The following is a 12,419-nucleotide window of genomic DNA, read 5'->3' as shown; positions in this document are numbered from 1 at the left end:
ATGTGTGTGGGACGAGGTGAAGGAGTATCTCCAAGCAGCTGTGTCTGGGGTGGGTCTGACCACAGCTGCTGGACCCCTCCAGGATCTAACCTGCCCAGAAAGGACATAGGTGATGAAATCCATGCCCATGAACAAGCTCCAGCCTCACGCTGTGAGCTGCCCTGGACACAGCCCCTGACAGATAACTGTGGCTTTAGCAAAATGGTGATGGTTCCAGAATCAGAAATCTCTGAAAATGATGCTAGTTCCTTCAGGTACCCTACTGTCACCCAAAACCACCTGGCTAGGCTCACTCCCTCCTCCCATCTGTTCCCAAGCCCAGTACACAAGCTGAGCCCTGGCCTCTCGCTCCTCTGCTCCCCAGGCTTTTCCACCTCTTGCTCACACGCACAATGTGCGCACAGCACCTTCATCCAAGCAGTCAGCACATCGCCCTCTGAGTTAGGGAAGAGGCTACAGTTTTTCAAATAACTGCTATAAAAAGTTTCCATGTGCTGCACCTTCCACCAAACATGTTTATACCGCCAACTACAAAATGGGTACATAGCAGGGTATCAAAGTGCGTTTTCAAAAGCATTGCTACAATATCCTGGCAGCAAACAGCTGCCTTTTTCATCCTTCTGATTCATCCTCACTAAGCAATTAATAATGGACTTGGACTCACTCCAGTGCTAAATACATGTTATACCTCATGCACACAGCCAGCGGCTACCTGCCCTCTTTCACCCTGCCGTGTGAGCCCCAACCGGCACCAGCATTTCTCTCTCGGCCTCTCTGGCTACAGACTGCCACTACCTGCTGCCCCTTGGCTGCCAATCTCTTCCCACTGGGACAAAGACCCCTGAAGCAACCTTAGTTCCCTCTGCCTCATCTCTCCCAGTTTGACATCCTTTTGCACCCCCACCTTCATGATGGTGCCTGGGACAAGGTGTGCTCCCCTGACCCTGTGTGGAGGCCAGGACGCAGAGCTGGTGGGGAGCTGCCAGCCTGTCCTTCCTTCCCACTCCTCCTTCCCTTGAGAGGAGAGAGCAGAAAACTGAGTTTGTATACCTGTATTTTGGATTCAGCCAAAAATCAGCATTTTTTGAAGAGCCACAGCTGCAAATGGACACAGCCGAAGCGAACAAAATGCCACTGAGTTGAGGCTGTGGCTTTGCGAGCTCTGACAAGAAGCCTCATGAGGAGAAATGAGATTGGTCTCGTCTTCCACATTGCTTTCCCTGAAGTAATAGCTACAGCTTACTAAAAGATACAATAATAACTCAGTCAAGAAGGAGTTCTGTGCCTGTGTTTGAAAGATTTGAGTAATGCATAAGAACAGGTAAGTACCTAAAAAAGAAATCAACTCTTTCCAGTCAAACCTGGGCCCTCCCTGGTCACGTGGGATAAGAGAAATGATCAGGGAAAATACAAGGTTTTTGCCAGATGCCATCCAAATCCACTGGTGTGGTCTATCAACATTTTAGGTTTTCATACAGCTACTCTGACCTCCATCACTAACAGAATTGTGCGCCCTACAAACAAACACGTTTGTACCTTCACTGCATTTTGAGATGATGGAGCAAAATCCAGAGTTAAGTGCTTCATCTCTAACCTCTCCGCTGCAAACCTGGGTCAAGAGCATCAGCTCTTTACTGCGTCATTGTAACAAAAGAGAGACCACCACGCAACCAGTTCCTAAACCCATCACTTCTCCAGAGAATGATGAAAGATATCAGACCCCTGTGCTTTTCCTGGCAGTGGGTGCAAGCAGGTAACAAAAACAAAGGGCAACATCATGGGCCTGAGGCATTGCTGGGCAGGCGAGTACCTCCAGTCTTCCTTCCTGCTGGCACTGGGACCCCAGAGCATTATGGGGGGCGGGTGGTGGGGTGACCACACATTTGGGGATTTCACAAACCACCAATTTCAGGGCAGATGCCATTTACACCAGTTGAGCAGCTGGCTGAGCCCTGTGTCTAAAGAGGTATATAAATCCACAGCAGTTTTTTCAGAAGTCCAGCTTTACATTCTCCACAATATTTTGTGGATACAGCAAAAACTATTTTCAAATAATGAAAGAAACTACTGAAAATTAAGACAAGTCTATAATCATCTGAAAAAACAGTGACTGCAATCTTCCATAGCCTTTAAATTAGTATTAATATCTTTTCGAGGGAGGAAGTCTTCCACTTTGCAGTATGCCCTACTGAGAAATGACAAATAAATAGTGTGTAAACTTTTTCTTTGCATTTCATTTTAATTTGTTTGATTCCATTAGGTTCCCAGGAAACATTTTAAGCCCTGTGCTGCAGCAGTTCCTCAGGACACCCGTTTTGCTGCCCAGGCTAACCAAGCAGTGGCTGGGAGGAGGGCCAAGAGCAGGAAGGGAAGGTAGAGCAGCAGAAGAAACAAAGGAACATTGTGGAGCGCTGATTTCGTTGCCCAAATTATTTACTTACCAACTTCAAAGGGATACAAAAGGAGAAGCAGGTCAAACAAACCACAGTGTGTTTTTCCCTCTTCTTCACAGACATTATTTACTGTAATGTCCCTCTTAAAGTAGGAATGAGAAAGCAGCAAATGACCTCCAATTGGTTCCACACTGGCTCCATAAACCACAAATTCCCACCACGCGTCCAGCAGTGACCTCCCCCAAGATGTCCAGCCTGTGGCTGGGGGCTGGCCTTCCTCAGGGTGTTCCCGGCAGCCAGCCTCAGGAGATGCTCTGCCTCAAATGCATAAGAAGTTATTTTAGTAACCAGTTGGATCACCATCATCAAGTATAGAAAAAAATCCCTGACAACCATTCTAAGTGCCTTATCTAGCGAAGTAGCTTACGACCATACTGCCATTTTTCAAAGTTTTTTAGCAATTGCAGGCACAGACATATGCCAGTAGCTGGGGAGATCTTTCCAGCTGTGCTAACCTACATGGCAATGACTTTGCTGGATTGCCACAAACAGCCTGGGCAGCCTTTACTACCCGAAAACATCTCATCTTTGAAGAAGCTCGCAAAGACCTGGCGAGACCTGAGATTTTATTTATTTAGCTGCTAAAATGTCAAACAAAAGCAGAAATTTCCTCACGAGCAATTTCTTCAATCACCAGGAAGCCATACTCCCCCAAAGAGGGACCTTGACACTCAGCATACAGGTTTGCAACCTTAACAAATAGTAGAGTAAGTCTTACTTAAACTAACACAGATGTGAACCAGAACCTCACATAATTAAACTCTTTCCGTTTCACTGTATCCATAAAGGCTTGATTAATTTTGCTGCTTAATCAAATAACTTTCTGGAGAGCAACCATCTCATCTGCATATACATCTTAGAGACTTGTGTTAGGATGAAACCTAACACTACTTGACTACATTTACACATTAGACCTCCGTGACAAGATGATTCGGATTAATGTAGAAATCACAGTGCCCAAAGGAGAGAATGGCAGTTACAGCCTGGTAGTCCCTTTCTACGAATTATTTATGAGGACACAGGATTAAGAAATTGCTGCATTCTGTAAAGAACAAGATCCTGCAACACGTAAAGGACAAGGTTTACTCAAAAATGTAAAAAGCATCATAGAGTTTTCTTGCTTTGCTTCTATTAAATACCCAGAAGTAGTAGAAAACTAGGTTTGCCTTTGCTTTTCAGGATCACTATCTGGTTCCATCACAATCTGTGAAAGACAGACAGTACCAGAGTACATGTCAAAAATAAGTATGTTTTAGTCACTGCTTCCAGGACTTAGGCAGTATACCCAAATGTAGCCCTCCAGAGAAGCGAGTTTCAGCACTGGAATTTGCTTTTCAGCACTCTAAATACAGCACTCTCAAGCCTGTGGGTGTGAGAAAACTTCTGTGCCTTTTTAACTGCTGCAACAAAAGAGATTTGTAGTGTCTAATTTATTTATTTATTCCCTGCATAGCTGCATTTAATATTTGTGAATGCTTTTCTTTTATGGTTGTGGCGTATTGCTGCAATTGACCGCTTCAACATTTTATTAGCCTGTGTGTTTTTGGAAACAGAAAAGAGAATGGAGCTACATGTTTATGGAAATTTCAGAGCAATCTTAAGCACAGGGTCTCCTTTTTGCAAATGGAAAGTTGATTTTTTGTTTTCTAACAAACACCTGCGTACTTTAAGATACACATCCACATGACGCCCCTCAAGTGCAGAGATGCTGAGAAGGCACTGAGTTCATTGCCCAAGCACTTGTTGTAACTGCATGCTCAGAAGGAACCTTGAAGGACTAAATAAATGGGAAGACAGTCGTGCTCCTCCACCAGCCACCCATGAAGAGTCATACCACTCAGGACCCCGGTGAAGCTCCAGTGCTATAAAGGCTATGGGGAACAAATATCCCACGGAGAGGGGCTTCTTCCCTGTCCTTCTGCCCACAGCATCCCAGCAATGTGGCAGGGACATGGGGCCACAGCAGGAGATGGAGCCCACCCCCCACCCCATGCTGAAGTCCCTCTGGGTTGGGGGGACATTGTGCTATTAGGGCATCTCCTCTTGATTCTGCTGATCTGGGCAAACATGCAGTTGGATTTCAATTAAGGGCTTTTCAGGCAAAGTAGGAAATGCTAATCTTAACTGAGAGACATATCATATATATGCAAATTGTTTGCTCTACTTTCTCCATCTGTTTTTTTCCCAGGTTTTTATCTTTGCTATGCTATACTGGAGATTAACTTACAGTATATAGCACCAAATTTGGACTGTGTGGGAAACATATGTTGCAAACTCAGGGCCAGACTCGAATATTGGGTTGCACAGGAATAAGAATATTCACAGCAGTGCTAAGGACTGACAAACCCACAGGGACAGGGAATGCAGAGACACCAGGGTAAGGAGAGGCTGAAGCGGAGCTGTTCCAGTTACAGTAGCAGGTGGGAAGGCAAGATTTCAAAACAGCTTTAATATGGGTAAGAGGAAGTGGCTGAACATGATAGAATTAAACCACTACCATCCTTTTTTTAATATGTAATTCCCTTGTTAGTGTGATACAAGTCAGGCAAGATTGACAGTTATCAGTGATTAAGGGTAGTCTTTTTTTTCTTGAAATCAAACCTGTCCCGGCTTACTTGAAAAATCACACATTCACCTTTTTTGTCTGTATGCCTAGGTGAAATATGTGATTTGTTAATAGAAGAGGACGACAGAAAGCACACCACTTTTCTCAGAGCAAATTATGCAAACCCCCCATTATCCAGAAAGTATAAATTAACAAATATCTCAAGAGAAAATTAATTGGTTTGTGATGGAAACAATAATTGCAAGATGCAATTTTCTGGTTTGCCTTTTGACTCAGTCAACCCAACTTCTAGGAAACTAGCTATGTCCTCCATGGTTACTGCAATCTAACACAAGTGGTTCCTTACGACTCCAGTAGAAATGGAAGCAAAAATTAACTGAACTAAGATGAAGATACAGCCAAAGAGCTACAATAAGTTTCTGACCCAGAGCATTCAAAGCAAAAAATGCCTTTTTTCAGTATTTTCATGCAACCAGCCTGCCTGATACTTGTCATCAAGGTATTAACCAGAACGGTTTGCTCAGAGACTCTGTAAACCAGGAAATGTTGTGATCTCTGTTTCATTGTGGTTATATATATAGTTGCTGTGAAATATATCAGAAATTAAAAAAATAGAAAGGAAAGCAGCCATACCATTACTTAAGTACTATAGTGTTGGTTGTGGTGCTGTATGATCCACAGTGTCATTTCTGTCTCTTCTGTGACAATATGAGACTGTATAAAAGGTATTTGCAAATGGGTGTGAAAAATAGCACAGAACAGAATGTTTTATGCCACCCTATGTACACCACATACTGAAACTCCATAATTTCATTTTATTTGACTGCATTTTTTGATTAGCAGTTTTATCAAACAATCATGTTCTCAAGTTTTGAAACAGGGTACAGCAGAAAGGTCTGAACAGTCTTTCACTCATCTCAAGAGTGAATACCTCAGTGTAACTGCTCAATTTATTTTGATACAGTATTATTCTGCTTTCCACACAGAGATCACAGGGACTGAATTTCATCTAAAAAAAATAGCAGATTCATTTTCAAAACACAAGCACTAGCACTTGTTGAAAATCAGTATATTCTCAGATACCTGTTTAAGGGCCACGAGTTTAACTATGCCTCTTCTGTCTGTGACAAAATACTAATAGATCAGCAAGTGCTAACTCTTTCTTGGGTTTGAAAATGTTAACACTTACAACCACCCAAGTACTCCTCACATGTGGCATGATACTTCATATTACAGCTTATCTATTGAAATTCTGTTTTAAAGCCTTCAGCTCTGTGGCTCCCAGTCATCTCAACATCAATTCCCCTGTACCATGCTGACACAAGAAACATGGGATAATAGAAACCCCTGGCTTTGGGAGCAAGCTGAGGCAACAGGGAGGGCAACAGCTCCAGTGTCAGCCACGGACCTTGCTGCCAAAGCCTCCCAGAGGAGGAGGACCCACAGGATGCTTGAATTTAGTTTACAGGTAAAAAATTTTTTTTTCCACACCTTCAGACAAAATGAACTTTTTTTGTTACGAGCTTGTGTTACAAATGAAGCACAGCTGACTTAAGTCAAAGCAACCCACCAACACAGAACTGGTGTGGCACCAGAGCAAAATACAAGTAGTTTCGGGCAGAAGCTGCATGTCTCCCGTCTGCGCAGTTACCGCAGCTGCAACAACAAGGCTCAGGCATGTAACAAAGCCATTTTGTTCGGATGGGTGAAGAAATCCACCTATGTTCCCAGTGTTTTGAAGTCTCTCCTACTACACCATGAAGAAAAGTTTTGTTTGATTTCTGACAGGACACACAGGCCTTTGTATAGCATGAGGGATCACATCCAGAATTCCCCATGTGTTTTTGTAATTTGAAATAAAACAAATAAACACAATTTTTATTCCGTAGACATGAACATCTGGAAGATGACATCAACATGACTTCAACTATAATGTCAAAGCGTTAGACTGAAATCCAATATTGTTGAACAATTTGTGGTGGAGGTGCCAGAAAGTTGAACATCACAGATTAAAACCGTGATAGAAACAAGGTTTCTGCAGCAGCTGTGGGAAGAAACAACGTTTTAAAGCTTTACTAAATGACTGATGAACATTACTGTAATTACAGTAACAGCTTGAGCCTAAACGTGTCATTAAATATCAAAATGAAGAACCCAGTTTTGTAGGAGGCCTTGGGTCTGGGTTTCTAGCCTTGCCCTGATCTGCTGTCCCCATTTGTTCTCCTTGTCCCTCTTCATGGTGCATGAAAACACCTTTACTGAAGCCTTCTGGAGATGGGCAAAGACAGCATGGCCTGGGCACGCTCATCCTTCCCTCTGCCTACGTGGAGGAGCAGCACGGAGCTGCTGCACAGGCAGCTGCCGCCACCAGACAGCAGCCCCGTCCCATCAGGGAAATGGAAATAACGAGTAGGATTGCACTGGGACTGGAAATCCTGCTCAGGGAGGATGAGAAAGTCCCACCACCACCAAACTAAGCCTTCACATCTTAGAAGGAAACTCCTCAGAGGCAAGTGCTGGCTCTGTCAAAAGAAGAGACAGGGAGGGAGGGAATTGAAAGACCAAAATGTTTCCTCCTCATAACACTCTCAGCTCCCAGGCTTAATTATACAGGATCAACAATTCTAACCATAACTACTGGCAGCCTCTCTATGTGCAAGCATCCAGCCAACCTCAAAAATGTGGCTTTAGCACTCACACAATTTTCACAGACAAAAATCAGTTTAATTAGTTCATCATTTATTCTGAAAGCAAAAATGAAGATATCTATATACTCTTAAAACTGCCCAAACCACTATGCTTTTTTATTTAAATATCACTATTAGATTGTCCCACTTTGAGTTTCCTACTCCCAGCTGTAATGCTAATTAAACCTTTCGGGGAAGTTGTGTGCTCATTCTTATGCATTGCTATTAACATTTTTTTATTGCAGATAGTTAGGATCCAACACCATTCCACTGAATCCAGTCAGAAGGATTTTATTTTGATTTTGTCTGGCTTGTTTTATTCTTAGCAGATGGCACAAACTCATGTGTTGATAAGTACATGCCACAGGAGAGCATCAGATATGATACAGCTGGCCCCAAACTACAGTGGTATGTCTGCTGAGGACTTCAGTGACCACCACTACTCAGGACCACACTGCTGGGCATGGTATGTTAGCTCAGATGGGCTTTCAAAACTACACTACTTCTGCTATCTGAAATGGCTTTGAGGCATCTCTATACAGTAGCGTAAGCAACCTCAAAGTTGGTGTTTTTCAAACTAGTTTTACTGTGCTACTCATGTAGCTCCAGTGGACTAAAGGTAGCACAGTTTCAATAAATATAAATGAATGTAGTTTTGCATATGCAAATCAACAATTTGCATGAAATATGATTCAAGAACCATGCCTGTTACGTGCGCATGCAGGTAATAACTTTCCCAAGGTATCTTTTTCTCCCTCCTTTGTCAGTGAGACTCCCAGTGGCCTCCCTGTCTCTGATTTTGTTTGAAACATGTCCCCTGATAACCTAAAGAGAAGTACATATAAAGGGCTTAGAGCTATTTATAGCAAAGTCTGTGCGACTGAAAACATTGCAGTTTTCATGTGGTGGGTACACGCACTGCTTATGAACTGCAACCGGAAAACTGTTGCCTCCCTCTTTAGCGATTCCAGTCAGCATTCACGAGGCAAGATAGAGGGAGCCAAGGAAGGAAGCAGACATAAGGACAAAACACAAACAAACTGAAAATTTACCAATCACTTATATGCAGAAACCGGAGGGGGGGTGGGGTTAGGTACAAGAAAGATTCATCTCTATCTGCATTTCAAACTGCTGGAAATGGGCATTCAAATTGGATTAGCATGCTCACACCAATATTCTTCAGTACGGGTTTTGTACAAGCCCCTGAGAACAGGCATAATCTCTCATAATTACTGCATATGCTGTTGTCACATTAAATAACAGCCTTGCCTCCAAATGTCTAAAAGTCTACTGGCCATCAGTTCTTCCCACTGGGCATTGGGCTCAACTGTCAACAGACCCAGGAATACCGCAAGCGAAGTTCACGTTCAGATGCTGATCTGCAAATCCCACATGGAACTAGGTTCATTGCTGTGCTTTATTTGAAGTGAAACTAAGTGAGTTACAGCAAGAGCAGTGGCTTAAATCTTGTTCTTAATAGAGTAAAATCCCCCTTTCTCTTACACCTTCCTACAACCAACCAACCATTGGGCCAGTTTTAAGACCTACTGGCCAAGAAATGTAACAGAAGACAGGCTCAGATTCAACTCCAATTTAGATATCTGCTGCCCACAATTACATGGTTCAAGGTCCTGCTCAATGAGACCAGAAGACAAACCAGAAAACAGTGAAAGGCAAAGATACTGTGTTCAGGTTTGCCTCCCTTCTGCATTGGGTTCAAACCACTGGAAGGAGATTTTGAAAAGAGATACCAGGTCAGGCACAGCTGTGTGAGGTTGGCAGGCAGGGAACAAGGTATATTTTGTAGCTGTCAGCAAAGAACTGGCAACAGAAACCACAAGAGAAGTTAAGATTAGCGTACAGCAGAATAAAAAGGGAAAAAGAACCACCTTTTATTATAAATCCCAAAGCTATTTATTACTCATGCACAGTCATAGATGTGATATTTGTCCCCAGGTGAGACCTACTAAGCTTATAAATATGTTTTAATTAAAATCAGTTCCCTAAACACTCAGCCTTTCCCATCATCATTCTATGAACAACAAAATTCCACATTTCATAGATGTTCTTGGACAACACACACATTTAACATATTTTCAAGAGCAGAAAAAGAGCTGACACCTGGGCTCTGCACAGTCACACTCCGATACGAGCCATGATATAAAGTAACCAAGCCACAGTGAAAAAAGGGGCCTTTCCTTTATTTAAAACTTAAGAGAACAGAAGCTGTAACAGCAGCTTTATCCTTGTTCTGTAGCAACCCTCAGGAAAAACTGAAGAGGAAGGCGAGATGGTCATGAAAAAAGCAGGTTATGCAGCCAGCTCATGAGAAGCCAGAAAAATGTACTACTTTATTTTTAAAAATGAGTATTTTTAAATCAATATATTTAAACAAGCGCATCTTTCTTTGAACCAGCTGGTGGGAGACACCAGTGGTGACAAGATACAGAATTAGCTGAAACTCAAGCCTGATTCACTCTGGCAATTCTCTTGCTCCACTGCAACTTTTAAATCAAGTCATGAAGCTTGTGTAACAGGAAGTTTGTATCCACTTACCTCCTTTCTCCACTGGTGTCTTTAGAACACTTAGCCCCTAATTTATAGGGCAATATCAATAAACAAACAAATAGAATAGCTGCCCCCTGAGGAGAAAGGAAAGATGCATCAAAATCTTTTCTGCTTTCTAGACACTGGACTATTATATTGTAAGTTTGAGTTCGGTCCAAAGAGAAACAGGCAAAATATTACTTGTGTTTCCATGCTGTTGGTTTGATAGTAGAAACATTTTTAACATGAATACAACATAATTGATTTGGGAATACAGACAAGGAGTAGGATTCATACTTACTACTTAGTGCCACTGTATGCACTAAAACCCCCTGAAATTCCAGTGAACTTACTACTTCTGATTCTTCAAATTACTTTCTCTTTGATGTCATCACGTGCGAAATAAACATTGGTGAAGAAGGAAACAAACAAAAAACCACACGAGAATACTGATGAAAAGAGGGATTGAGGGAATATTTTTTCTTTGCTACATATGTGTTTCCTGGAACATATCAAGTTGGAGTTTCAAGATGGGGAAACATATTGAGGACAGAATAGCAAAGCTGGCATGAAGCTGGCAAGTGGAAAGGTGACACAACCCATACCAAATTCTCCCTTCTGTGAAGATCTGGATCAGAAATCTCCATTAATAGCAAGTTATAGGAAAAACTGGTATAAATCAGCCAAATAAAGAACTTTGTACCACTGCCTGGATGAAATGCTAATGCACAGCACTGGGTTCTGGAATTTGCAGCCAAATCGGAACATTAATACGGCGACTATTAATTCATCTGAATGCGCTGTCAAGCTCATCATGATGCTTAATTTCCAGTGCTAACTATTTTACCGGTTGCTGTCAGCAAACTCTTCTAAGATGGATGCATCAGCCCATGCAATGCCACAGCCAAAAGGTTGCAACTCGTCGGTAGAAGTCAGCTGTACTAGTAGTTTACACAGGAAGCTTAACGTGAGCCGCATAAAAACACAGAGTAAAGGGAATAGTACCTGGACCCTAATTTTAGCAAACAGCACTACCACAAAGGGCTCGCAAGGTCCCCTTCAGATTGCTACAGAACCGTGTCCCAGCAGGAGTAAGGGCATTTCTCCTTCTCAGCGAGGCAGCAGGCGAGCAGAGCTGCCTGCACCCAGCTGTGGGGCAGGGGCTGCCGGCCCCGCGCCGGGGCTCCCGCCGGGGCTGGCGAGGGGCGGCCGGAGCCGGGCGCCCAGCTGGCAGCGGGAACCGCCGGAGCCGCTCCCGGCCTCCTGCCAACTTGAAGGAGACTGTTTTTCTTTTTTTGTTTTTCTTTTTTTTTTTTTTGTAAGGCAAATAAGTGGAGAAAAAGTCCTAATTACCGAAAGATCAAGAAAGCCGTAGTATACATTTACCGTAAGGCCGGTTACCACTTTAATCTCGCAGCTACTCAGACACGGGGATAAACCCGGCGAGGATTAACCAGGTCAACTATATACAGCCCTGAGAGCAGCTCAGGCTACGCTCCCGCGGAGCAACAAGGCGAGGACGGCGGGCACCCTCCCCGCCCCCCCCCCCCCCCCCCAGCGCCCCACCGCTGCCCCTAGCGCAGGCTGGACGCCCCGGGGGGCCGAGCATTCCCCCCCACTCACCCAGCGTCTCCGCCCGCAGCCAGAGCGGGGCCGAGGCTCCGAGCAGCAGCGAGAGCAGCAGCGAGGGGGCGGCCCGCGCCCCCCCGGCGGGGCCCATGGCTCCGGCGCTCGGCGGGGCGGGCGAGGCACAACTTCCCCACTTCCCTCCTGCTCCTTTCTCTTCCTCTCCTCTTCCTCCTCCTCCTCCTCCTCCTCCTTCTCGCCGGGGCGGCTCCGGGGCCAGCCCGCTCTCCCGCGGCGGGGGGCGGCCGCCCCCCGGCATCCCTCCCCCCCGCAGGTGTTTGGGCGGAGAAGGGGCCGTGCGGGGCTGCCTCCGGCCCCGCGCCCCGCCGGTGGCCGGGCTGCAGCGCTGCCGCCTCCCGCCTCCCCAGCCCGGGGCTGGGGGTGGAGAAAGGAAGCGGGAGAAAGGGAAGCGCCACTATTCCCATTGGGCTGCAGCGCGGGGTACCTCCTCCTCCTGCCGTGGACCGAGGGGCCGGCTCGGCCCCGCCGCCGCCCCCTCCCTCCTCCCCTCCCCTCCCCTCCCCTCCCCTCCCCGGTGCT

General features: G+C 44.9%; 1 protein-coding gene across 2 annotated transcripts in view; it reads right to left on the bottom strand.

Moving 5' to 3' along the window:
* The window catches only part of DCBLD1 (discoidin, CUB and LCCL domain containing 1), a 48,731-nt gene extending 36,552 nt beyond the window's left edge, over positions 1 to 12,179 (bottom strand). For both annotated transcript variants that reach the window (XM_074862359.1, XM_074862360.1), the window contains exon 1: positions 11,877 to 12,179. In XM_074862359.1, the coding sequence (XP_074718460.1) occupies positions 11,877 to 12,138 (262 nt within the window). In that variant the 5' untranslated portion in view covers positions 12,139 to 12,179. The remainder of the gene's footprint in view (positions 1 to 11,876) is intronic.
* Between the last annotated feature and the right edge of the window lie 240 nt (positions 12,180 to 12,419).

Source organism: Strix uralensis, chromosome 3 (genome assembly GCF_047716275.1).
Source record: "Strix uralensis isolate ZFMK-TIS-50842 chromosome 3, bStrUra1, whole genome shotgun sequence".
NCBI classification, from domain to species: Eukaryota; Metazoa; Chordata; class Aves; order Strigiformes; family Strigidae; genus Strix; species Strix uralensis.
The sequence above is the reverse complement of the archived record's forward strand: the minus strand, read 5'-3'. Positions and strand labels throughout refer to the sequence as shown.